Source organism: Monodelphis domestica, chromosome 5 (assembly GCF_027887165.1).
Source record: "Monodelphis domestica isolate mMonDom1 chromosome 5, mMonDom1.pri, whole genome shotgun sequence".
Lineage (NCBI taxonomy): Eukaryota > Metazoa > Chordata > Mammalia > Didelphimorphia > Didelphidae > Monodelphis > Monodelphis domestica.
Window position 1 is genome coordinate 89151902 of NC_077231.1, and position 26514 is coordinate 89178415.

Sequence of the window (26514 nt, forward strand, 5' to 3'; positions counted from 1 at the left end):
TCTCAACCTCTCAATTTGTAGCAATGAGAGACATAATGCATATCAGATATTTACATTCCTAATCATAACTGTAGCAAAATTACAGTTTTGAAGTAGCCACCAAAATAATGTTTTGGTTTGGGGTCACCGCAACATGAGGAACTGTATTGCGGGGTCACGGCATTAGAAAGGTGGAGAACCACTGATCTACCTAGAGATTATTATCGAACCTATAGAAACTAATGAGATCATCAAGTGAAATGGTATAAAGGGAAAAGAACGGGCCCAAGTCAGCCTTGAGGGACATCCATAGTGGGTGGACATGACCTGGATAAAGATTCAGCAAAAGAGACTGACAAAGAACAAGAATCAGGAGAGGGTAAAGACATAAAAACCAAATAGTAATAACAGTTAACATTTATACAGCACCTACTATGTGCCAGGCACTGTGCTAAGTGCTTTACAATTATTATCTCATTTGAACTTCATAACATCTCTGAGAAGTAGGTACTATTCTTATCCTCATTTTGATGGGGAAAACTGAGGAATGAAGCAACTCATGAGAGATGAGGAAATTGAGGCTACAGGGGTAAAGTAACTTACCTAAGGTCACAAGGCTTGCAAGTGTCTGAGACTATATTTGACTCCAGACCCAGAACTCTACCCACTGCTCCCCCATCTGTCTCAGCAAAGTGAGAGTATCCAAACCAAATACCAGAGAGCTCAAGAAAAGTGACCCATTAGATTCGGCAAACAAGAGATCATTGGGAGTTTTGCAGAGGGCAATTTCAGTTGAATGTGGCAGGACATGAAACCAGATCTCTCTGTCTCTGTAATTATTTCTGTCCTCTACACCAAGCTGTCTCACCAGGTAGGGGTTAGATATTTCTAATTCAGTCAAGTGGAACTGGGTTATGTTGTTATCCCATAAATGGAAGTCTAGCTAATGAGGACCCTCATTTTAACCTCCCTTTGGTACACCACCTACAATCCACTCTCTGTTTCTTGTTCTCAGATTTCATCTGCATTCCAGCTCTCTACAAGAATCAAGCATTCTAGGAGTACAGGACAGCCTCTTCTGTCCACCACACCAACTTCTCCACCCAGGTTATAAGATCTTCTGGCAGAAGTGCATGTCAGTAAAGGAAGAAATAGCTTCTCCCCTCTGAGTTTCTGCAGTGTGTCACAAGCTAGTAATGTTCCATCATCTCTTTGGTGGCATGCATGAAATCTGCCTGTCATTGTAAAGATTCTCATGCAACGTGAGATTTTGCTCTTGAACGTGTTTCAGATGTGATTGTTCCTGTGCTGGAGATGCTGAAAAGTGATCCTACTTCAGGGTGGTCCCATGTTCAGCCAAAGCCACTAAACAAAATAGCCCTAATGAGCCTACTGCCCTGTCAGAGAGGAAAGTGGACTCCTAGACCCACAAGTCTAACATATTATTTCAAAGGAAATTAAAGCCCAGAGACTTGCCTGAAGATGCATAGGAAATAGGGAACAGAGCTGGGATTTGAACTCTGAGCTTCTAACTCCAAATCTAGGGCTTAGAACTCTCAAAGAATTAGAAAACCAGAACTGGTAAGGACCTGAGAGATCATCCTGTCTAACCCCCATTATTTTACAAATGGAGAAATAAGGGCCCAGATAGGATAAGTATATTACTCAAAGACACAGAGCTAATTAGTCAGGACTAGAACACAGGTTTCTTGACTTCCAGCTGAGAACATGTTGATTTGAACAGCAGGACATTGCAAGATAAGGCTGCCAAAGAGGAATTATTTCCTTTGAAAGAAGACCAAATTTTAAAGAATAATGTTTTTGTGCTCACTTCGGCAGCACATATGCTAAAATTAAAGAATATATATATTTAAATGATTGTGTATTGGCTGCCTGTTAGCCCTTAGTATCCATGAGTGAAAGGAAAAAAAAAATTATGTGAGTAATGGCATCTGCAATTTTATAGGAGACCTAGGATGGAGAATAACTTTGGATTATATTCCTATCCTTGCAAAGGAGGTTGTCTCAGCTGTTTTTCCTACTTGGTTAAAATATGGTGCTAATGAGATAGGTTCCATATGTGAGGGTCCAGAGGAAAATTGGATGAGAACGTTTAGATGCCTCAGCACAAATCCATCATCTTATTAGTACCACAAAGGCAACCCCAAGCATGTCCCAGACTCCTAGGACCATCTCATCCTGTCCTCTCATTTTACAGAGGAGGAAAGCAGGACAGAGAGAGGAAATCACCAAGGTCCCATGATTCTTATCAAAAAGAAAAGTAGTTTCCAAGCTTAGCTGCAAGCTCATTCTGCAAATGATTTTAACTCCTTGTTGTTTCCTCACCTGTTGCTCCATGATGACTTTCTAAGGAATTTATCAGTTCTGAGTAGCTTTGAGACATCCCTAAATGGTAAGGAGTTCCACTATACTTCAGGGTAGATTTATCCATCCTTTTGAAATAAAATGGTGAGAGAACTTCCAAATGTCTTTCTTTGCCAGCCTTTAAGCAGTTTAAAAGTCTCTATAGAAGGGTAAATGGGATTGGGTTTATGTCCACTTTGTCTTGTCTGAGGAGGCAGCAGAAGCAAAAATTCAGCATGTACCTTTAGTTCAACTTTAGGTATATCATGCAAAAATAAAAATTAGAATATGTTGGAATGATCAATTGTTAAGGAAAATGAAGAAGCTAAATGAGATTATAATTTTACCAATTACTTCCTGATTTTTTACATTAATGAAAAAAATCAAAGTTTCAATTATTCCCACCAAAATCTCAGTGGTAAAATCTTTTGTTTTCTGAACCTGGTGAGGGTGAGAAGTAGATTGAGGGAGAGAGAAATGAGATATTGGGCAGAGAAAGGTTGAGATAAAAGGGAAGAGAGAAAAGAAAAGGGCAAAAATAAGGAAAAAAGAGAGAGTTGAAAGAGAAAAAGGAGAAAAGCAAAGAAAAGATGAACAGAGTTGAAAGAGAAAAAATTGAGAGGAAGGAAGATGAGAAAGAGAAAGGAGGGAGAGAAAGAATAGAGAAAAAGAGAGGGAAGAAAAGAGTTGAAAGAGAAAAAATTGAAAGAGAGGAAGGAAGGTGAGAAAGAGAAAGGAGGGGGAGAGAGAAAATAGGGGAAAAGAGAAGAGAGGGAAAGAGAGTAGGGAAGAACAGAATTCAAAGAGAAAGAGAAAAGAAGATTGAAAGAGAGAACAGAGGCAAGAAAGATGAAGGAGGAGGAGAGAGAGAATAGAGAAAAGAAGAGAGGGAAAGAAAGAAGGGAAGAAGAAGGAAGAAAGAAAGAAACAAATGAAAGAGGGAGAGGAGAAAGGAGGAAAGGGGAGTAAGAAAAGAAGGAGAAGTGAGAGAAGAATAGGGGAAGGAGGAAGAGGGAGAGAAGGGTGGAGAAAGAAAGAATAGAAAAGGGAGAGAGAACAGAAGGGAAAGAGAGAAGGAAAGAGAAAAGAGGAAGAGGGAGGAGAGAAGAGAAAGAAAGAGAGGAAGAAAGCAGAAAAAGAATTGAAGATGACTGGAGAAAAAAGGAGATATGGGGGAGAGAGAGAGAGAGAGAGAGAGAGAGAGAGAGAGAGAGAGAGAGAGAGAGAGAGAGAGAGAGAGAGAGAGAGAGAGAGAGAGAGAGAGAGAGAGAGAGAGGAGAGGAGAGAATGAGAACATGCAGCTGTAGCTGCTGAATTTAGAAAGTCAGAGGTGCTCTCTCTCCTCAGCCACATGAGCTGAAGTGGAGATTCCTTCCAATAGCAGGGAGAGCGCAGAGTACAGACAACAGATGTGAGTGAGCAAGGCTCCCATAGCTGTCAAGTTCCAGCATCTCTGCACGGCGGACAGAGGAGGCGCCAGCGTGATTGATCTCCCCAGGCCATATATAAAGCCCAGGAATTCTCCCCATCTGCTTGTCAAACTGACCGGCAGCATCTCTCAGCTGGCTTTGGGGTCTCCATCAACTAGCGCAGGAGAGAAGAAGGCTCGGGAGAGGTAACATTAGACTGTCACAATGCCAGAGCCCACCAAGAAAGAGGGTAAGAAGAGTCTTGGACCCTTTCATTGCATTCTAAGGAGAGTAAAAGGTCCATTTTTTACAAAGTATGCCTGATCACATAGGTGTCATTAGCGTGGCTTAGGGAGGAAATGTCATATCAGGGAATCCTGCCCACCAAAGAGATAAAACTGCAGCAACCCTGACCTAAAGCATTTTATCCAATAGAGAAGGGAGGGGGGGAGTGCTGATTGCCAAAGTTTAAAAAGGAATTTTGCTTGGAATAACTAGAAATTTGCTCTTATGCATCCTTATAATTTGAAACATTTAGATTCTTTACAGTTGGGAAATTATCTTTTCAGGCATAGTTTGCTAGGCTGTTGCCACTAAATCATTCATCAGAAACATTTCATGTTTACTTGTGATGTTTGAGATAAGACCCTAAATGCCTTCTTTTAACAGATTGAAAGAATAGGAAATTGGGTTTCAAATGAAGAAAATTCAGGGCAGCCATCTAGATGTGCAATATCATTTTGCTAATGTTAGAAATACAAGGCTAATGCATTCATGGAAAATATCAGAATAGAAATATTTAACAGGTTTGAGTTCACAATTTTTAATACTGTAATGTCTACTAGATTATTAAATTTTCTGGATTATCCATAGGATAAATCAGATATGTAGAAAAAAAAGACTATACCTATGTTTCTCACTAATATAATTTGTCCTCTTGAGGATTTTATTGCATTTTTTTTTTGGTAATTTTATAGTTTTTAGATAACTTACTGGGAAGAGTAAACATATCCTCCAACAAGGAAAATGTCTTCATTATGCAGGAAAAAGATTTATCAATAAAAAGACCATTATGGGAATTCATTTTATATATTGACAAATATTCTCCTCTCTCCCCTTTTGAAATTTACCATTTAAAGTGAAGAATAATAAAAAAAATTTAAATCTTACTTTAATCTTACATGACTAGGTTTGGCTTTGCATTATTCACATTCCTCCAAATTAACCGCATATATGCTAGGCTTGGTTTTTGGAAGGGGAATCTTCAGAATGAAATCATTTCATCCACTTAATCGTTGATTTACTGCTTCTTATACCCTGGAAATCTGTCTGTGCAAATTAGAATAGAAACTGATTCGAAAAGTACATAAGGAATGAATTAAGAAACATCTAGTTCTTGCTAACTTGTTTTAGGTTCTTTGTAAATGGTTCCCAGTCATTCCTTTGTAGATCCTTGGAAAAGGTGCTGCCCATCCTGGGGCTCCAAGTTCAACTATGAAGGAAAGTGCATGATTTGAAGCATCTTTTTGGTATATTTTCTTTAGGTCATTAAGCCTGGAGTGTTGACAGGCCAGAGTGATCAGTTTACTAGTTGGCCTTACTTAGGACTGGAGGACAATGATGGATGAAGTATCTGGCCCAAAATAGCCCACACCAAATGCATGCATGAATATGGTAGCTTAATCCAGAATCTCAGGTCCAGAGTCCAAACCCTTCTAAAGTGTCTGAGTTGTAATGCAAATGATTTACATGTGCATTAAGTGTCCTCTTTATCTGATCTCTCACTTCACTAGCTACTCCAGGTCTTACTGAGGCTCCAATGCCTTTTGGTGATTTCTGACTAAAACCAAAATATTCCTTCTGAACTTTTTAACTGCTCTGGATTTATGGAAAGCCAGGCCAGGCTAGGCACATGATTAGAAAATGAGAAGCTCACAGAGAAAGTGATTTGCTAAACTTTGTTTTTATGTGACTTTCCCTGTTTTTTAATTGTAGCAAGACCCTAATGGGGGCTGCCTTGACCCTGAAGTTTTCTGAACAGTGAGAGGCCCTCGTTTAGTATTCCTCAGTGACATCTGCATGCACAGCCAGCTTTTCAGAAATATTTATTGAACTACTCTGAAGTTCCTGGTGGGAAAGGAGTCTGAAGACTTCCTTTTTCTCCACTTTGACTGTCAGGGCTCTGTTATTAATATTGATCACCACTGTGGCCAGATAAAAGATTTATCCTTTACTGCCACAAGTAAGCTCATCTCAAAGGAGGATTATTTCATCTATTGTACTTGACACGCAGCACATGGTAGGTGCTAAACAAATGTTTGTTGGTTCCTCAGCCTCTTCTCATGGGTATTCTTGGATCTTTTAATATATGGTGAATATGACAGAGATTGCAGAGGGGATAGAAAGCCACATTTGTTGTGGGGAAGTCCTAGGTTCTGGCCAAGTCACTGCATCTCAAGGCGCTAGGCTGGGGTGCCAAGTCTCTAAGACTTCGAGTTGCAGAGGAGGTCTCTACTAACTTACATTGGATCAGGCATTTCCCTGTGCCAATCAAACCAGAGGCTTAGTTCCTATTCCCTAATATATATATATAGAACCAGACCACAGATGATTCTTATTTCAAATGAAGTAACAACAGCCAGCATTTGTAAAACTCTGCTTTACTCCTCTTACCTCATTTGATCTTGTGAGATGGAAATTCTTGGTCTCCCCATTTTACAGATGAGGAAATTGACTTAGAGGGCAAGTGGATACTATTAGAATTACTTTAGAAGATCATAGTTGTTCTTATTTTGAACAAAGTACAGTGTGACAAAGCTTCGTAAAGCAATTCTCAGGTTATGGAACTAATTCATTGATTTTGGTCATTATATGATAGAAAATCTCACCAAACCACTGGCAAATAGCAAAACTGGATACGGTGAGAATCTTGTCATTGTATCTCAGGATTTAGGAGAAGGGATCTTTGAGGTCAACCTACTTAATTTTGTTTTAATTTTTCTTGGAGAGGGGCTGTTTCTGTTTTCTTTTGCCACATGGCTAATATGGAAACGTGTTTCACAAGACTTTACATGTATAATCTATATTCTATTACTTGCTTTCTTAAAGGATGGGGGATGGAAAGAGGGAGAGAATTTAGAATTCAATTTTTTAAAAAAACTAAATGTTAAATTTTTTAAAATTTAATTGGGAAAAATTTAATGAAATATATTTTAAAATAAATTTGAAAAATTATTTTTAAAAGGTCATCTAGCTTAGCCCTCCCACACCTATACATTTTACAGAGGAGGAAACGCAGGTTCATAAAAGTTAAACTACCCCAAAGTCACACAGGTCATTTGCAGCAGAGCCAAGCCCTCCAACTCTACACCCAGGGCTTTCTCCACTGAACATAGAGCATGAAAGTCAATTCAGAGAGAACAAGATGTAAGACTTCCTCTTGTCTAATGAAGACGATAAGTTTAAATTTGATGGAGGCAGAAGCTTCCAGGACCTTCTACGTGTGTACACCCTACTGATGTCTTTCCCACAATCTCACAAAATCAAACACAATTAGTTCTGGTGATGGAAATTCTGCAGACTTTTAAGTGTGTCTTCTGCTTGGTTAGTTTTCATTACTTAAAGAATTTGATTGACATAAAATAGAAATACTAGTAGTAATAACAATGCAATCGTATTAGCAATAATAATAGTAAAGAGAAGCAATGTGGCATAATGGAGGAATAGCTGACCTCAGAGTCAAGAAGTCCTGTGTTCTAGTCCTACCTTTCTCACATCCTGGCCACGTGACCTTAATTACTTTTCAGATGTCCCTCTAAGTTGCTGAGTTGCAGAATAGCTCCTGGCTGGCCTTGGTAGAGGGAATTACCTTACTGGGAGTTATTTACACCAATAAAACTGCAAGTCCCTGTTTAAGGAAATCTAATAATATCCACACTGGCTAACATTTATGTAAGTTTTAATGTTTGTAAAGCATGCATACACATATATATATAGAAAAAATATAAAATATATCTTATATGCATTTATAGAAATATTTTATATATTTGTATAAAATCTATATTATATATTACATAATATATTTATATATATATATGTATATATAAAATCTCATTTAATTCTCACAGCAACTCTGTGAAGTAGATACTATAGCTATTATTATCTCCATTTTCCAGGTGAGGAAACTGAAGCTTAGAGAGATTTAGTGACTTGCCCATGGTCACACAGACAAAGGCTTTGAAAAGTCAAGCAAGATATTTTTCTTTAAAAGGATGAAAGTGATAGAATAAATTGTAGAGGACTCCTATTAAAACTACATTCAAAAAGAAATAAAGCTTCATTCTAGTGTTCTGTCCTTTAGAAGCAGCCATTCACTCAATATTCCAGACAAGGCTTCTATTTTTTTTTTTCAATTGTTTTTTGCTGCCACCAGCACTGACCATTTTCCTGGGAGCCACCTCCTGGCGGACAGCCACATGAACTATGCAGGCCCCCACGCTGATGGGCTTTGGCAGCCTTCCTCTGATAATTTCATACCATTTGCAGAAACCCTCCCACTGGGGCAGGTGTGCCTCGAACTGGCAGGTTTTGTTTCTATTGAGAATAGCATGGCACTGTAATAAAGGGACTGCTCCCCATGAATCAGCAGGGGTCCCTGGGCCCAAACTAGATGTCTTGTCTGTTATAGGGATCCAAGCACCATCAGACCAGGACCAGCATAGAACGAGTAGCTCAATAAAGAGAGTTTTCAGCACTTTCAAGGGTCCAAGCCACAAGGCTCTCTGTCTTACGTAACTTCCCAGAAACCTACAAGGAGCTAATGCTCAGGTTGGCAATAGACCTGAGTCATAGGGAGGGAGGAGGAAAGACATGCAGTAGAACTCTAATGGAGTCTCAGTAAAGATGGATAGTTCTTAATCCATTGAAGATATTCCTTGTGACCTAGTAGAGAGCCCCTTTTGGAAAGAAAACATTTTCTTCTTAAAGGTTTCATTGTTATCCCCACAGAGAGTCCACACAAGCCTACTCTGCCTTTTGATCTCTGGGAGCTTTATCTTTTGTAATATCCCTCAGGCTCTCCTCCCCTATTCCCCAAGCCAGACTGGAAAAACAAAAACAAAGCCCCCAAGTGGAGAGCTGTTCTATTAAGAACAGGCTTGGTAAAGTCAATAACCTACTACAAAGAAAGAATTTGTGGCTGCGTGGTCTTTCAAGAATGAGACACGGCCTCATAAAAACAAGTGGGGGGGCATAGTTAGACATCTTGAGGTAGGCTGGAGGAAAGAACCTTCCACCATGTGTAATCAGTTTTATCCCTTTAGTTTAGAAAAGATCCTTTCCTTGGCCATTTTTTCACCTCCCACCCCAACTCCCCATTTAAAAAATCATGCTATGAAATGAGAATATTGGAGCCACACTTTCCTTTCGGATGATCTTTGAAAAACTGTGAAAATACGACTCTTTCTACATCAAGCAAATCTAATTAGCAGTTAGCTAATTAAGCCCCTACTATGTGCTGAGTGCTATACTAGGTACTAGAGCTACAAATACAATAAATGAAATAATCATTTTATAGGAAGTTATTTTCTAATGAAGAGCTGCCATGTCCTAACCTGAGAGATAGTGCTTGATCCATAGATGGAGTAGCATGTTTTTTTTTAACCCTTCTCTCTAGTGAAATGAGCTTCTGAGACCAGTTTCTGCAGGACAGGCTGGTTGTAAGCCCTAAAGCCTCACTATTTCACAAGCTTACACTTTTTCTAAGAATCAGAACTGAGAGCTTTTTGTTTAGAAACACCAAGGTTGGATTGAATATGAATTCAGTCGTGACTTTTCGAAAATCAGTCTTCTTGGAAGACTAATTATGTAGCACACTTAGCACAAAGAACATAGAAAAGGAGAAACCAATCAATCAATCAATATTTATCCTGGAATTAGAAAACCTTGGTTCAAACCCAGGCTCAACCCAATAAATATGTGCTATGTAGAAAGGCTTCAAGAAAGAGGTGGGGGTCTAAGCTAAGTCCTGAAGAGGCAAGGACTTCTGAGAAATGGAGGAAATGCATTTCAGACATGGAAGGTAGCCTGAGTGGAGGCACAGGAACCAAAGACAGGATGATGCCTACTGAAGGAAACATTGGAAAGTGTAAAGAAGGTAGGGTTCATGAAGGGGATTAACATGATGCTTGGAAATTTAGGTGTGAACCACATTACAGAGTTTTCAGTGGTAGGCCAATGATTTTGCATTTCATACTCAAGGCAATAGGAATCCCCAGAAGATTTTTGAGCAGAGCAATGACTCAGTCAGACTTGTATCTTTAAGAATATTATAAATTTGATACTAACAACATGGCAATGGGTTCAAGTCAAGAACACATATGATACCAGTGGAATCACGCGTCGGCCACGGGGGGTGGGAGGGAGAAAAAGAAAATGATCTTTGTCTTTAATGAAAAATGCATGGAAATGATCAAATAAAATACTATAAAATTAAAAAAAAAGAAATAAAAGAAATAAAAAAAAGAAAAAAAGAATATTATAAATTTGAGAGCAGTTAGGTGGCACAAAAGTAATTTAACCCTATTTGCTTAGCCCTTACCTCTCTCCTATCTTAGAACTGATACCAAGATAGAAGGTAAGGATTTAAGGGAGCAGGGAGGAGAGGAAGAATATTATAAATTTGGTCAAATCGCTTAATTTCTCTGTGTAAACAGGTAAAATGATAGTGTAGAACTAGATGCCCTCTAAGTCTCTTCCAACTCTAATATTCTCTTCTAATATATTATATACCTGTTGTATAATTTTTCTATTCTAATGCTTGCCTTTTAAATCTGGCATATTGTTTTTGATGTCAAGTCTCTTTACATAAGGCCTTTTTTGAGAGCAAGGGGTCACACCAGAGACAATTGGTGGATTCCACTTGTGCTTTCAAAATGTAAAGTTCCTTTGACCCTGACTTTTGCATTTATTTTCCCTTTTCAATGGTTTAAATCAGAAGACTTTCTATAAATTCTTTCCTTCTTGGGCTTTGAAAGACTTGGTGTTCCAAATGTGATTTGGACAGGCATGAAAACTAGGAATCACCTCTCCCCTATTTCTAAGCATGGCTCAAAGTTTTGCTAATGAGCCAGGGAAGTAGCCAGCCCCATGCCATGCCATGCCATGTCATGTGAACTCTCCTCTCATATTTACTCTTTGACCTTCATCCTCCACCCCAGTGACACAGGATGATATCTCACTTCCAAAAGTATGAAAGCATTTTTGAGGGGGAAAAATCTTTCTCCATAACTTAAATGGGCCAAGAAATGGAAACAATTTGGAGGGTCTCTTTTGTTTTGAGGAGAAGAAAAGATTTTCTTCCTAACTTTAAGGCTGAACCGTGGCCACCACGACCAAAATGTCATCGTCTCTCCCCCTTTTCCTTCCCCTCCCCCCCCCCCCCCGAAAATTTGCTCTGCTGTCCTAACAATCTGTGGGGTGGATTTAGTATGTCTCTTTATGGGAATGCCCAGAGGGGAACTGTACACTAGAGGGGGCTTTGCACTTGGCCAGAGTTGTCCCCCTCAGTAGTCTGGCTGTCTTTATGGCCCTCCATTCTGCACCTGTTAGGAAGATAAATAAAGGACTGGCCAATTCTTTCCTCTCATAGGTCCTAAATATATCACTTTGAAAAAGCTTTTGAAAAACAAGCTACATCCTCGCTTCTTGTCCAGCATGTCTTCGGAAAAGCCGCTCTTGTTCTCGGGTCTCTCAGAGCTGAAACTGAGTCCACAGGGGCACTGGGAAGGGCTGTTTCAAAGGTGATGAAAGATGACACCCTGGTGGCAGGAGCTTCAGCGTTCTGCCTATATCTGTAAAACCAAAGAGAAGGAGAGAAGGAGGGGAGAGGAGAGGATAGAGTCCCGGGCTTAAAGGCAGGAAGAGCTTGGTTTAGAGTTGACCTCTGACATTAGTGATGTGGCCGTGAGCAAATCTCTCACTTGATCTCTCCAAGTCTTAGCTTTCTTATCTGTGAAATATGGATGATATTCCATTAAGCAAAGGTAGCTCCCACCTTATAGGATGGTTGCGAGGCATCAATGAGATAATGGAGGTAAAGGTTTTTGTCAATTTGAAAATTCTAAGTATAGGACAGTTAGGTGGCTTAGTGAATAGAGAGCCAGACCTTAAGATCTGAGGTCCTGGGTTCAAGTGTGGCCTCCAGATTTCCTTGCTGTTTGATCCTAGGCAAGTAACTTAACTCCCATTGCCTAGCCCTACTATTCTTCTGCCTTAGAATCAATAAGAGAGAAGGTAAGGTGTTGGTTTCTTTTTTTTTAAATTATCTTTTTCTTCTTGTTAGGAAGCTTTCCCAGTGTTCTGCTTCATTACGGCCAATAGGACAAAGGAAACGAAAAGAATAAACATTTGTATAGTATCTACTATATGCCAGGAACTTTACAAATATTATTTCATTTCACTTTCACAAAAGTCCTTCAAGTTATTATTTGCTGTTATTATCTACTATTTTATAATTGAGGAAACTGAGGCAGAAAAAAGTGAAGTGTCTTTCCTTGATAGGACCCATAGCCAATAAACTGTGTCTGAGAATAGATTTGAGCTTGTGCCTTCCTGACTCCAGGGCAGTTAGATGGTGCAGTGAATAGAGTACAGAGTCTTGGAGTCAGGAAGACCTGAATTCAAATCTGGCCTCAGATACTACCCATGTAACCCATGTAACCTAAGTCATTTTACCCTATCTGCCTCAGTTTCCTCATCTGTAAAATGAGTTGGACAAAGAAATGACAAACCCCTCCAGGATCTTTGTCAATAAAACCTTAAATGGGATCACAGAGAGTCACACCCAACTGAAAGGACTGAAAAACAAAACTTTCTCACTCCAATCCAATACCCTATCCCAGTGATGGCAAACCTTTTAGAGGTGGAATGCCAGACCCCACCCCACCCTAACCAAGTTCCATCCCCCTCCAAGAGACTACATGTCATGCCCCCCTACCCCACACAGGAGAGGGAGGAAGCTCTTCCATTGGGTTGTTGGGCAGAGGGGCAGGTGATGTGAGGAATGTTCTCAAAAAGTATAGAGAGGAGAAGGGAAGTGGTCTGAGTGCTCTGCTCGCTCCCCTCCAGCTCTGCCTCCTGTGAGTCTTCCCCCTTCTCCCTTGTGATCTCATTGAGCTGCTTAGTGAAGGGGTGGAGGATGTGAAAAAATGTCTTCAGGCATGGTGGAGTGGGGGAGGGGAGCAGCTCTGCCCAAGTCCCTCTGCCTTTCTGGTAATGAACTTGGGGGGAGGGCATCGTGCCCACTGAGAGCTCTCTGCATACCATCCCTCCATAGGTTCACCATCACGGCCCTATATACTGCTTTCCCTAACTGTCTCAGCAACTGCCATTGGACACATGCATGATGGTTTCATGCTTCAAGTAGAATAAGTTATTGAGAAGGTTTTCTTCTTAGGATTTTCAAACCTGCCCAGGCAATGAGAGGAATGCTAAATGTTGCTTTAAAAAAACTGGAGCGCATACACAAATATATATATATATATATATGTGTGTGTGTGTGTGTGTGTGTGTGTGTGTGTGTGTATATATGTTTGTGTGTGTGTGTGTGTGTGTGTGTATATATATGCATACACATAGAGCTCTGCAATGTACAAAATTCAAATAATTCAATTCACTTCTATTTTAATTCAATTCCACACACATTCATTGAACTATCACTATGTTCCAAGAAGAGAGCTAAGTGCTGTGGATAGAAAAAGACAAAAACTAATCTGATCCTCCCCTCAGAAAGGCTACATTGTACTTGAGAAGCTGTAACTTATATACTGATAAGTAAATGCAAGGTAGATACAAAAGAATTCAAAATCTTTGGGAAAGGCATTAGGGACTATGAGAATTGCCTAGGGTTGGGGAGTGGAGTGGGGAGGAGGAAATCCAGAAAGGCTTCTTGTAGGAGGGAGCACTTAGAGTGATCTTTAAAAGGAATCTGGGGTTCCAAGAGGCAGAGCTAAGGGAAAGCAGTCCAGACATAGGAGGCAGAATACACAGAGGCACAAAAACCAGAATGCAATGTTCTATACACATAATAGCAAATAAACCACTTTGCCTGGAACATAAGTTTAGAGGGTGAAGGATGGAGCATATAGAAGTATAGTGCAAACAGTTTGGAGAGAGACTTGGAGCAGGATCCAAAGGAAAACAGCTTTTGTCCTCAGTGAGTTTTCATTCAACTGGCTTTGTCTTTGGGGGAGATGTGGGTGCAGCCAGTGAGGGAAACCACTTAAATCCTCATTTGAGCCTTGAAGGGCTGTTTAGCTTGAATTTGATTCTTCCAGCTCACTTACCAAGGTTGATCATTGAAGTCATTTACCTAGACTTTTATGAATACCAAGAATAATTTATTTATACATTAGGGGTTATTTTTACCTGCACTCTTCTTTAATCTGAAGTCTATATTAAGAGGACCAAAAACCCCTTCCCATCTGGGAATATGAAGCATCGTGTTCTTTGATACAGCTATTGCTTACTGTGTTGAATGATGAGGGTTAAAAGTCTTTAAATTAAAAAAGAAACCCATAGCTCAGATTCATATAGTTCTTTATCATTTACAAAGTATTGTGAGGAAGCTATTATGATGATCTCCATTTTGCAGATTACAAAACTGAAGCACAAAGGAATTAATTCAGTAGCCCAGGTCACAGAAAAAAATGCCTTGACAGTAAGGTCTTGACTCTAGACTCGTGATTCTAAGTATAAGTCCAGTGGTCTCACCACCATTACATACTGCTTCTCCACAGCTCTGATTGTCAAACAACTGAAAATCAAAGCTTCCTCTCCCACTTGAATCTGAGGCACAAAAACCAGAATGCAATGTTCTATACACATAATAGCAAATAAACCACTTTGCCTGGAACATAAGTTTAGAGGGTGAAGGATGGAGCATATAGAAGTATAGTGCAAACAGTTTGGAAAGAGTGAAGTGAATCTGAAAAGAGTAAGTGAATCTGAAGAGAAAGTGACTTACCTGTCTCTTCTCTCTCTTTTTCTTAATATTCAGGACATTCTGATAAGACATTGTCCATCAAGGCACTGCACTCAACATAGGGAAAGAAAGCCATTAAGTGTGTTGCTTTGGGAATGGGTGAAATATCCATTTAATCAAGACTGTAGTCTCCAATTGAAGGGAAATTTTAAAAGTGAGTTTCAGGGGCAGCTAGGTAGCACAGTGGATAGAGGGCTAGGCATGGAGATGGGAGGTCTTAGGTTCAAAGATACTTCCTAGCTGTGTGATCCTGGACAAGTCATTTAATCCCAAATGCCTTATCTTTACTCCTCTTCTTCCTTGGAACCAACACTTAATATTGATTCCAAGATGGAAAGTAAGTTGTTTTTAAATGTGAGTTTCATACAAAAAATAGTGAAAAGTGGTCAGAAGTTCTGGCCCGTTTGATTTAAGCCCTGGGACTTATTTCTGCATCAACAGTTCTTCAGTCATTGGGGCCCATCAAGGCAATATATAAAGTGATTGATTTTTCCAGTTGTGTCTAAATTTGTGATGCTCCAATGGACACAAGTTATTTTGAAATGCACAGAGGGTCCAGAGTATCAAGGATATTTTACACCCTTGCTTTGGAAAGAATGGAATGAAACAAAGAGTTGAAATGGAAAGTAGGAAAGAAAATGACAAAAAAGTACTTTCCTTTCCTGTATTCACTTAACATCACTAAGGCTGTCCTGAAGAGATCATATCCCAAGGCAAAAAGCTCTGTGGTTATGAATGCTGGGCTATTGCCATTGATCCTTGAAAAAGCACCACCAGTAAGAGAGGAGCTATGGAATGCCTTTTGAATTGGTCTTGAAATTAGAATCCAAGGAGTTTGACTTTGATTCTTTCCAAAATTCTAGAACTTTTATTATGAAAGCTCATTGGATTGTTAGCATTTAGAAAGGGAAATGGTAACCAGTAAGAGTCAGGATGGCTCCATCATGAGCAGAACTAACCTCATTTCTTTTTTTTTTTTCAGCAAAGGGACTAAACCAAAGGATTAGTGAAATTTCATAGACGTAATATACCTAAGATTTCAACAAAGAATCTGACAAAAATCTCTCATTCTGTGTGAGTTGACTGGATAGGGATGTGAGCTATAAAAAAGTACAGTTAGGTTGATTTTGGTGCTGGTTGAATGACTGGACTCAATGAGCAGTCATCAGTGGAGAGATGTCAACTTGGGTGGGGGAGATCTTGAAAGGAGTCCCCTAGCAGTCTTGGCCCCAGACTATTATTCATCATTTTTATCAATTATTCTGTTGAAGGCTTAGCTTAGATGGCGTGCTTATCAAATTTACAGATGACACTAAGCTGGAAGAGACAACTAACACATTAGATGACAGTCAGGATCCAAAAAGATCTCAACAGGTTAGAATTATAGGCCAAATCAGATAAGATGAAACTTAATAGTGATAAAGGTAATGCTCTATTTTGGGATTTAAAAATATTTACTATACAATTGCAGGACTGGCCTGACAACTGTTCTGGTGGGGAAAAAAAGTTCTGGGTTTTTTAGAGGACTGAAAGCTTAACAGGAGATAAACGTGTGACATGGTGGCCAAAAAAGCTGTAGGGATCAGACTACATTAAGATCAATTAATCAGCAAAGATTTATTAAATGGGAGGCGCTGTACCTGAGCACTGGGAGTCTGAGGAAAGGCAAAAACCATGTCCCTCTCCTCAAGGAGCTCATATTTGATCAGCAGAGACAACATGCAAATAACTACATGCATATGCTATATGAAGTACCAATAGGACATCATCAAAGAAAGAAGCATAATGAATGGCTCGAATTTAGCCCATATCTGAATTACTGTGAGTACCACAATTTAGGAAAGATAATGACTGATTGGCACCTATCCAATGGAGGAGGAGATAAAAGGCTGATTAGAGACCTAAGGGCCATGCCACACAACGATTAGTTGAGAGAACTCTGGTTGCTTAATATAGAGAGAAGACTTAATGGCTACATGATATGAGAGTTGTCTTGAAACACTTCAATGATTATCATGTGGGAGAGGTATTAGACTTGTCCTATTGGGCCTCAGGAGATAGAGCTAGAAACTCTGGGTGTTAACTGCAGAGATGTACATTTTAACTCATTGCCCATTGCTAGTGGTCTTCAAAAGGAGGCTCTAGGACCACTTGTTAGGAGTGTTATGGAGAGGATTCTTGTTCAGGTTAGTGTAGATGGCCACTGAGGCCCTTTCCAGCTCTGAGCTTGCAGTAATTTGCTCTAACAGTTTCATAGACAAATTGCTCAGGCCAATTTCAATGATGCTTATATATTACATATATATCTTATAAATGTTTATTTAAATATTATATATTGATAAATTATTTATATTATGTATTTAAATATTTATATATTTTATATAATATATGACTGTGTTATATATTTCAATAATGTTTATATAGTATATATCCTATACATGTCTATTAAAATACATATTTATAAATTATTTATAATACATATTTATAGATCATATACTTACAGATTATATATAATGTATACTTATATATTTCAATGATGCTTATATATCATATATATTTTATAAATGTTTATTTAAATATTTATGTATTATATAATCTATACATCTAGATTATACATAATATATCTATATATTATATAATTTAATGATGTATATATTTACATGCATATACATATAAACATATGCACACATGTGCACACAAAGTACACACATACAATGTACACACATATTTATGTATGTATATATGTATATCTCCATATAATTCCACTTAAATCTTCATGCACAACCAACAACAACAACATATAGTATAGACAAACTATATAGTGTATATATATATGTATATATAGTATAGACTATGGCATATGTGTAGTGATTTCAAGTATAAAAACTTGCATTTCATCACATCGGGGCAAGAGATTGTCATTAGACATGAAAGGGCTGTTTAGTCATTGTCAACAGAGAATGGTTTTCTATTTCTCAATTCTTTCTTCCTTTTTGGATCGTAGATACTTTACTGGGTTCAGAAAAAATTTCTTCTATCATTTTATTTTCTTTGTGCCTGAATATGAACAGGACACATCCTGTGCCACAGTAGGGAAGAACATTGAAGAAACTTCCCCTTGACTTATATTTTATATACAAACTATTTCTAGTTCATATCAGACACGGAGCTAAGAATTTTAAGTCCTTGTCTCCTTTTTTCCCCCAGAGCTGTTTTCTAAACAGTAAATCTTTTCTAATTGAAAGGTCCATGAAATTTAAAAAAAAAAAAAAAGAATTTTCATCATGGGTGGACACAGAAGAGAGTCTCAGCAAAACTGAGCAAGGATGAACAAGTCTGATGGGATTGCAATCTGCATTGTTGAAGGGAACATAACATCACTGAGAGCACAAGTCCACTGGCAAATTAGAATATACATTGGATCAGTGCTCTAGAGTTATTTCTAACACTAGCACACCATTCTCCATTCTCTTGCAACTGTATACTTTCATATATACTTACAAAATTATATACCCATGTATCCCTGGGCAAGTCAATGAATCTCCCTGGGCTTCGTTTTCCTCATTGGAAAATGAGGAGATTGGACTAAGTGGCCCATACTTCCTTTAGACTTTTGTTCCTATGACTAGTGAGAGATTTTCAGTTGTTTAATGGCCCATCCTATCATCATGGGTACAGGTAGTTCCCCTTTCCTAGAATCTCAGTTAGAAGGGACCTTATTAAGGTCAGCTGGTCCAACCCCATCTACAGACAAGAATCCCTTCTACAACATTTAGTCAGTGGCTTCAAGATCCCCAGGGAGGGAGCCCCCCCCCCCGACTTCCTGAAGCAGCCTGTGCCCTTTTCAGAGATTTCTCATTGCTCAGAAACTTTTCCTTATGTATCAAACCTACATTTTCTTTGCAATTTCCATCTAGAGTCAAGTAGAGCAAATCTAATCTCTCTTCTGCGTTGACAACCCTTTGAATATTTGAACATGAATTCATTCCAAGCAGTATTTTCTCTCTGACAGGAGTTGATCATAGGGGCAAGATCATAGGATTTTTGAAGAAACTTTAAAATCCATCTAGTCCAAGGGTTCCTCGCCTTTTGGCGTGTCACAGAATCTTTGGCAGTCCAATGAAGCCTAAGGACCCCTTCTCAGAATAATGCTTATAAATCTATAAAATAAAATATGTAGAGTTACAATGGAAACCAGTTCTATGGAAATACCATTATCAAAATATTTTTCCCTTCAAAGTTCATGGAACCCTTGAAACAGAAGACCTGGATCCCAGGTTAAGAAATCCTAATCTAACTCCACCCCTTCATTTTACAGAGGTGGGAAGTGGGATACAGCTAGGAGAAGTAATTTGCCCAAAGCTACTCATAAATATAGCAGAACAAGGATTTGAACTGGGTTCCTCATGTTGCAATTCAAGGATTCCTTCCATTATATCCCATTCCTCTTTACATGAAAGTATTTTACTTCTTAAATTTGGCAATTATGTAGATTTTGTCTTTATCCCAAAAATGGCTGAAAATATCTTAAGGTATTGGAGTTGTAGAATCACTTAGTCTTCTAGATTCTGTTCTCAGTGGGTACAAGAGAGCCTGAGATTTCCCAAGCTAAGCAAATGAGGAACGCTATATAGAAACATATATGGAGGCAAACGGGTGGATGGGCAATTGATTGACAGCCACTGTGTTCTCTGCTGGTGAATTTTCTTTTTATGGTCACACCTGGCACTAGGCATCTCCTTCCTCTATTTTTAAAAAGGAACCTAATGAGAAGCCCAAAGAAGGCTCGGGGCAAGAGCTACATGGAATCTCCCATGCCCCCACCCTCCACCTTGTTCCATCCCCCTGCCCAGCAATGTCATTATGGAATAATGTGAAATGAATATTACTTGGAGAATGATCAAGAACTCATCTTCTTATCTGGGGCATAGTTTGTTTTTTTTCCCCCAAATGTTGGGCCAAAGCCAGGAGACTGAGCTACCAATGAGCTAGCTAATGTCTGGAGGACTGGATCCTATGTGGATTAAACGAGAGAACAAACTAAACTATTATTGGCTTCTGTAGAGTGGAAGCTCCTCCAAGATGGGGATTTTCAATTTTTTAAACCCTTACCTTTTGACTTAGAATTAATGCTACTTATCAATTCCAAGGCAGAAGAACAGTAAGGACTAGGCAATCAGGATTAAGTGACCTGTCTAGGGTCACACAGATTATTTAATTTTTATCTCTACCAATTCCCAAGCATAAAGAGGCATGTCATAAAAATCAAACTGAAAATTCTTTCTCTATAATAATGGGATCCCCATTTCTCAGTTTGACCTTGGGCTCACTTCTCTGTCACTTCTCAGCTGCATCATTTGTGGTACTCAGTGACCCCTAAAGTCTGTTCCAATTCTATGGAATGCTCTTCTCTGAAGGGGAAACAAAGGCAGCATCAAATAAAGGAAGCTATGAAGCTGAAGATGAGCTAGTTCTCAAAAGCCTAGTGCTTTTTCTCCCATTTCCTACTGTCTTAATCTTGTACCCTGGGCATTTTCTGTCTCTCACCCCAGGGAGAAGGAATAAACATCATTGACATTTTTTTAATTATACACATACACTACACTCATTCAGAGTAGTCTGAAGGTTTCAATTTCACAATTTAACTTTTGTGGAAAAAAACACCACATTTCGAGTCTAAAAATCTGGGGTGCTGCCCCCAGTTCCAGTGCTTTCTGGCTTTGCCACTTAAGCAGTAGTAAGACCCAGAGCACTTACTTTGCTAGTCATAAAGCACAGTGAAGTTGAGCTTTATGTACAGTTTGTGATTTCAGCCTTGTTGTAACACTGGGAAGTGGGAAGTCCGAATACTGTTATTCCCACTTTACAAAGCAGAGAACCAAGGCTCAGAGAGATTCTGTGGCATCACACAGCTCACAAGTAGTGGAGGTGGAATTTAAAGCTTGGTCGTCCTCACTCCAAGTCCAACACCCATTCATTGTGCCCATGTCTTCTTTATATATCATCTGCTTACATGGAGAGACATAACAAGACTTACAATTGCTTTTGTAAATAGAGATATCAGATCTGTGAGCACTTTATGTGTATTATCTCATTTAGTTAATCTGTTAACATCTGATGGTAGAATGTTGGAGCTGGAAAGGACTTTTAGAAATGAATGGATTCAATGCTCTTGTTTTACAGATGAGAAAACAGGGGCCAACAAGGATGTGGTGACTTGGTCAGGGTCACACAATGAGTATGAACTCTGGGCATCTGCCTCCAGTCTTCTTCCCAGGATGCTGGAAGGCACTTTCCCAAAGGCTTATGTGATGTCTCTTTCCCTTTAAATGACTAATTACAAAACCCTGAACTCCCAAGAGCAAGAAGTGGGCTCCCCCTGGAAAGAGCCCAAGCCCTTTATAGAGCCGCAGAAACAAGACCATGTACAGTCATCCTATTTCAGAAGCACCACCCGTGCATGTCAGTTAGGATCCCAGGGCACATGCCATGCAGCCATGCCATTGGTGGCATACCTGGACCTTTTTACAGTAGGTGATCGTACGGAAAAACAGCCATAAATAGATCCAGCCTTTCCAAAGTATTTAGTGCTTCAGGGTGAGGGAGAATCTATCCTGGGGAAATGGAAAAGATGACACATAGGCAGGCAAGCAAGCGGAGCTAAGTGCAGGTGCTCCACTCTCCTGCTACCCACAAAGCCAAGGTGACGTAGATGGTTCTTGGGAGAGGCTCAGGGTCCCTGTCATGTCAGCACTTCCAGAGTCATCCTGGAAGGCTTGTCTTCTCACAGCCTTGGGTATACTTTTTGCTCCCTGAAAGAGGGAAATATTTTGGATTTTGTCTCTTTATTCCTAGTGCCAGGCACATAGTAGGTCTTTCAGAAATGTTTGTGGAATAAAGGATCATAGATTTAAAGCAGAAAGAGGCTTTAGAAATCATTGAGTACAACCTCCTCATTTAAAAAAGGACATTATTTTTCAACAGACAAGGATTGCCACAGTCCTATTTATTCAAGGTGTAGAAGGCTATATGCACACATATATATACATATGCATATATGTCACTGCCAGGTAAAATATTTAAATTTATTCATATTCAAATATTTAAAAATATTTTATTATTTATTTAAATTTTCAATTTATTTGTCAATTAAATATTTAAGTTATTAATTTTTAAAATATGTATTTTATTTATTTCTAGTCTCCCATGCCCTGCAACATCAACTCTGCATTAAAATATGCCAAAGAGGGGGCAGCTGGGTAGCTCAGTGGATTGAGAGTCAGACCTAGAGATGGGAAGTTCTAGGTTCAAATCTGGACTCAAACACTTCCTAGCTGTGTGACCCTGGACAAGGCACTTAATCTCCATTGCCTGGCCCTTACTGCTCTTCTGTCTTGGAACCAATATACACTATTGATTATAAGATGGAAGATGAGGGTTTTTTTAAAAATATGCCAAAAAATGAAATATGTATCCATCTAAGAAGTGGGGGGTTTTAAATCCTTGCCTCCTATCATAGATTTGGTATTAAGTTTGGGGTCCAAGCAAGAGCAATAAGGGCCACATAATTGGGGTTAACTGGTTTGCCCAGGGTCACACAGTTAGGAAGTGTCCATATTTGAACCCAGGACCAGTTGTGGGATTTTTGCTTACTTTGATCTGTGATCTCATACTAGTACCTGGCGAGTATTAGGTGCTTGCTTAGTAAGTGCTTGTTGATTTTCCAATGGGTCAATATTTTCTCTCCAACAATGTTCCTCAAATAAATTTCACCTCGCTGGCTTAAAATTTAAGGAGAATTTAGATTGAGATACAGAAGACTATTGGCATTCTTAAATGAAGTTCTGTTTGCTAAGGAATTTGTGGGGAAATACATGACTAGTTCTTATTCCCAGTGAAAGAAGTTCTGAAAAGCAAGGGATCAAGGAGAGCCAGATCTCGCTGGTGCTTTCATTTCTGTCAGACTCTTGTTAAGACAAAGAAGGCATGTGTCAGTAAGAAGAAACTTAAATGATGTGGCTTGGGAGTGCAAGTTCAGCCAAAATCAGGGTCATCAATGGAAGACATAGCGTTCCCAGAGGGTAATGCAGAATGAGAAACTCGTCCAGTGAACTTTAGAAGGCAGAGCTTGCTTTCTTGACAGTTGATAAGATGAGGCTGTTGTATCTAGAGGGACAATCCGTCAACAAAATGGACTGGCCACTTGTGGTAGAGTTATCCTAGGTGTTCTTCAGAGTTTCAATAGAAGGGGTCTAAAGGAGCTTGTGATCTAAAGGGGAGATGGAACACGAACCACCCTAAAGCCCATATAAACCCAATTGTATCTAAGTACTAAAGGTCTCAGGGATCTGGTGTAAGGGAATGGGTGTAAGAAGGAATCATTTGCTGACATTTGGTCTTTGTCTCATGGAGTGAACAAATCTTCAGCAAAGTTTTGAGGGCAAAATTAGCACTGGACAAATGGGACATGGTTTGGTGAAGAAAATTGGAGACATCATTCTAAGCAATAGTAAGCCAGCTTAGCTATAGATGGGGGGTAGGAGCCAGGTGTAATGGCCCCTCTGCTGCTTCTGCTACCATTAGATCTTCCCCCTAAGGAAATTATAAATAAAGAAGAGACATGCTTATTCCCTATCTTCTCTTTGCCCCCTCTCTTTTCTGTTCTTTCTATCTCTTCTCTCCCTTCTCCTCCCTTTCTCTCCTCCCCTCTCCTTTCTTTTACTCTTCCCCCTTTCTTCCTTCTCCTCTCCTCTTTTCTCTCCTTAATTCTTTAATTAACTTTAAAATTATTTTCCAAACTGTACTTAACATTATTTGATTGCAGTAAAGAAAGTGAGAGAGGGAAAGTTGGGAGGAGGAAGATAGGAAGAAACCAGAGAGGAGAGAAGGGCCAAAGCCAACAGTAGCCCATCTAGCAGACACTTTGCCCATCTGTGGACACAGCCTCTCAAGTAATTTCATTTAGTTGAATTGAATTCAGCAAATAAAGGAGAGTGGGCAAAGCCTGTGTCAAAGGGGGTGGTAAGAGTGTTAGGAGCCTTGTTGGGATGGAAGGCATGAGTCAGAATGCAAAAAAATCAGCTAGCACTTATTTTAAGGAAAAATGGGTGGAGATCTACAGGAGCAAAGGGGTGAAAGCAAGAGGTCCTCTGGGTGTATCAAAGTGGATTTTCTACCTTTAACACTTTTCTGCTTTTAATAGAATAAAAGCTCCAAGAGGTCAAGCACTGTTTGTTTGTTTTGACCCTATATTCCCTAGCACAGAAAGAGAGCCTGGTGTGGCAGACATAGACCTAGTCTGGGAACCAAGACCACTTGGGATCAGGATCTATCTCTGGCCCAGATTTTCTGTGTGGTCTTGGACAAATTATTTTGTCTCCAGGTAGACTTTCTAAGAAAACCACTAAGATTAGAAAGGGAAGTTGCTCACTTGTCTTGCTAGAGAAAGCTATCTATACTGACTTCCCTACATCCAGGGAACTCACAATTCCTTCTAGTCTTTGGCTTATCGTACAGTGCTGAGCACATAGTAGGTACTTAATAAATGCTTTTTCCTTGTAAGGGGAAAGAGAAATAGCAACAACAACCAAAAAACCCAATCTTAAACAAAGCATTGCCTCTAAGCAGTTGAGAAAATGTACTTTCCCTCCTATTTTTGTGGAGATAGAGTCAGAATATTGCATTTATTTATTAGACACAGCTGATGTCTTTTGGTTGGTTTTGATGAACTTTTATTTGTGTTTCAGTTTGTAGGTTTTTTGGTGAGTTTTTTTAACCCTTACTTCCTGTCTTACTAACAACTCCAAGACAGAATGACAAGAGCTAGGCAATGGGGGTTAAGTGACTTTCCCAGAGTTGCACAACTACAAAGTATCATATTTGAACTCAAGTTCTCCTAACTGACAATGTGTTTTTTAGCTACCCTTTTTTTAGTGTTCTCTTTTTATATTTAGTACCAAAAAGTGGTTAGGCTTGCTGGTTAGTGGAGAAGGGAAGGATATATTAGGAAACAAAGGTTATCTAAAACAAAAGAAACCAATAAAAAAAGATTGAAGTTTTTAAAAAAGAAAATCACAATGTCAAGAATAACAAGAATCTTGTTGAGTTGAAGTGAAAAGGATTTGAGAGTTAGAAGGGACTGCGGTAGAAATCCTTTGTTCCAGTGGCTCCTCAGGGAATTCTAAAATAGCTTCAACAAGTAATCATTTGATCTCAACTGTTCCAGCTTCCTAATTCCTGATTCCAAACCTCTTCACATTCCTAATACCTGGAAGACCATTTCTTATTAGAAACAAAGTAGGCTCTCTTCAGAATGTCTGAAATCCTATCTCTTCCAGAGACTTGGCGAAGTGGGAGTGACTTACTATCAGCATTTTCCCACTGGTCCAGAGATGATCAGAAGCATACCAACTTCATTTACCCCTGGGCATTCTGTGAATATTTAGCAGCATCACCTCTCCTGGGAAAAGTGGGCCTCCTCCTCCCACCCACTGATACTACCACCTGTTCCTCCACACAGGATAGCCTCCCTCTAAAGTTATACATGCAGGAAGATAAAAGGGAACCAATTAAAAAAAAAACAACCCTTACCTTCTGACTTGGAATTGGCACAAAGTATTGATTCCAAGGCAGAAGAATAGTAAGGACTAAGCAATGGAGGTGACTAGGAATTGGGGTGTGTGTGACAATTACATGACTTGGTCAGGGTCACACCGCTCCTAAGTGCCTGAGACTTGATTTAAACTTGGATTTTCCCGAATCCAGGCCCAGTACTCTTTATCTACCGCTAATGAGTAGAGCCAAAGGGACCAAAAACTGAATTGTTAGTTATTATTTTAATCATGAAATTACAGATGAATCACTTTTTTTGTAGAGGACCGATCAATCAACAAATATTCATTAAGTGCCTGCCCCCATGTGCCAGGCACTGAACTAGGGACTGAAGATACCAAAAAAAAAAAAAAAAAACAACAAAAAACAATAATCCCTATTCTTAAGGAGGATGATAAAATCAGTATTTCACATATGAGTTTCAGATTTCAGTGGATCATCTAAGTGTCTTTTGGGTCTAGAGACTTCCATTTGAGATTAATATAAATATTCTAATTATAGAATCAAGGTTTCGTTACTGGATGATCTTCCTTGGAAAGTGATAATAGGCAGGGGTAGATCTCAGGACTTAGGACTGAGTCTGGAGGAGACACTCCCCATAACAGAACAGAATGGCAGAAAGGAATTAGTCAAAAAGATGACAAGGGGCATGATGATCCAGTATAATGGGAAGGGGGAAGTCACCATCATCATATATATATATATATATATATATATATATATATATATATAAAGATAAAGATAATAGTAGCCAAATTACTGGAGGGAGAGATGAGAAAAAACGAGAGGAGGGCAGAGAGCAGAAATGACAAATTTGAAAAGTTTAGCCATGAAATGGAAAGAAATCAGAGAATAACTGGAAGGAAAAGACACTATTATCCATAAAATTCATTCATCCCTTTAGTATTCCATTAAGATGGACACAAATAGCATTGCTCTGTTTTGTATAAAATGTAAGGCTGTATGGCATAAGGGATAGAAGTTGGCCTTGGAGTGTTTGAGATCAACATTTGAACCCAGATCCTCTTGACTTGATGCACTCTTTGTTATATATCTGTATTGTCTCCTCCATTAGAATGTAAGCTTCTTAAGAATTGGAGCTATTTTACT

General features: G+C 39.1%; 1 protein-coding gene across 9 annotated transcripts in view; it reads left to right on the top strand.

Moving 5' to 3' along the window:
* The first annotated feature begins 3732 nt into the window (after nt 1–3732).
* MYBPC1 (myosin binding protein C1) overlaps nt 3733–26514 on the top strand; it is a 109564-nt gene continuing 86782 nt past the window's right edge. For 4 of the 9 annotated variants that reach the window (XM_007503313.3, XM_056798760.1, XM_007503316.3 and 1 more), the window contains exon 1: nt 3733–4002. In XM_007503313.3, the coding sequence (XP_007503375.1) occupies nt 3978–4002 (25 nt within the window). In that variant the 5' untranslated portion in view covers nt 3733–3977. The remainder of the gene's footprint in view (nt 4003–26514) is intronic. The other 5 variants (XM_056798761.1, XM_056798763.1, XM_056798764.1 and 2 more) reach the window with 2 other exon arrangements.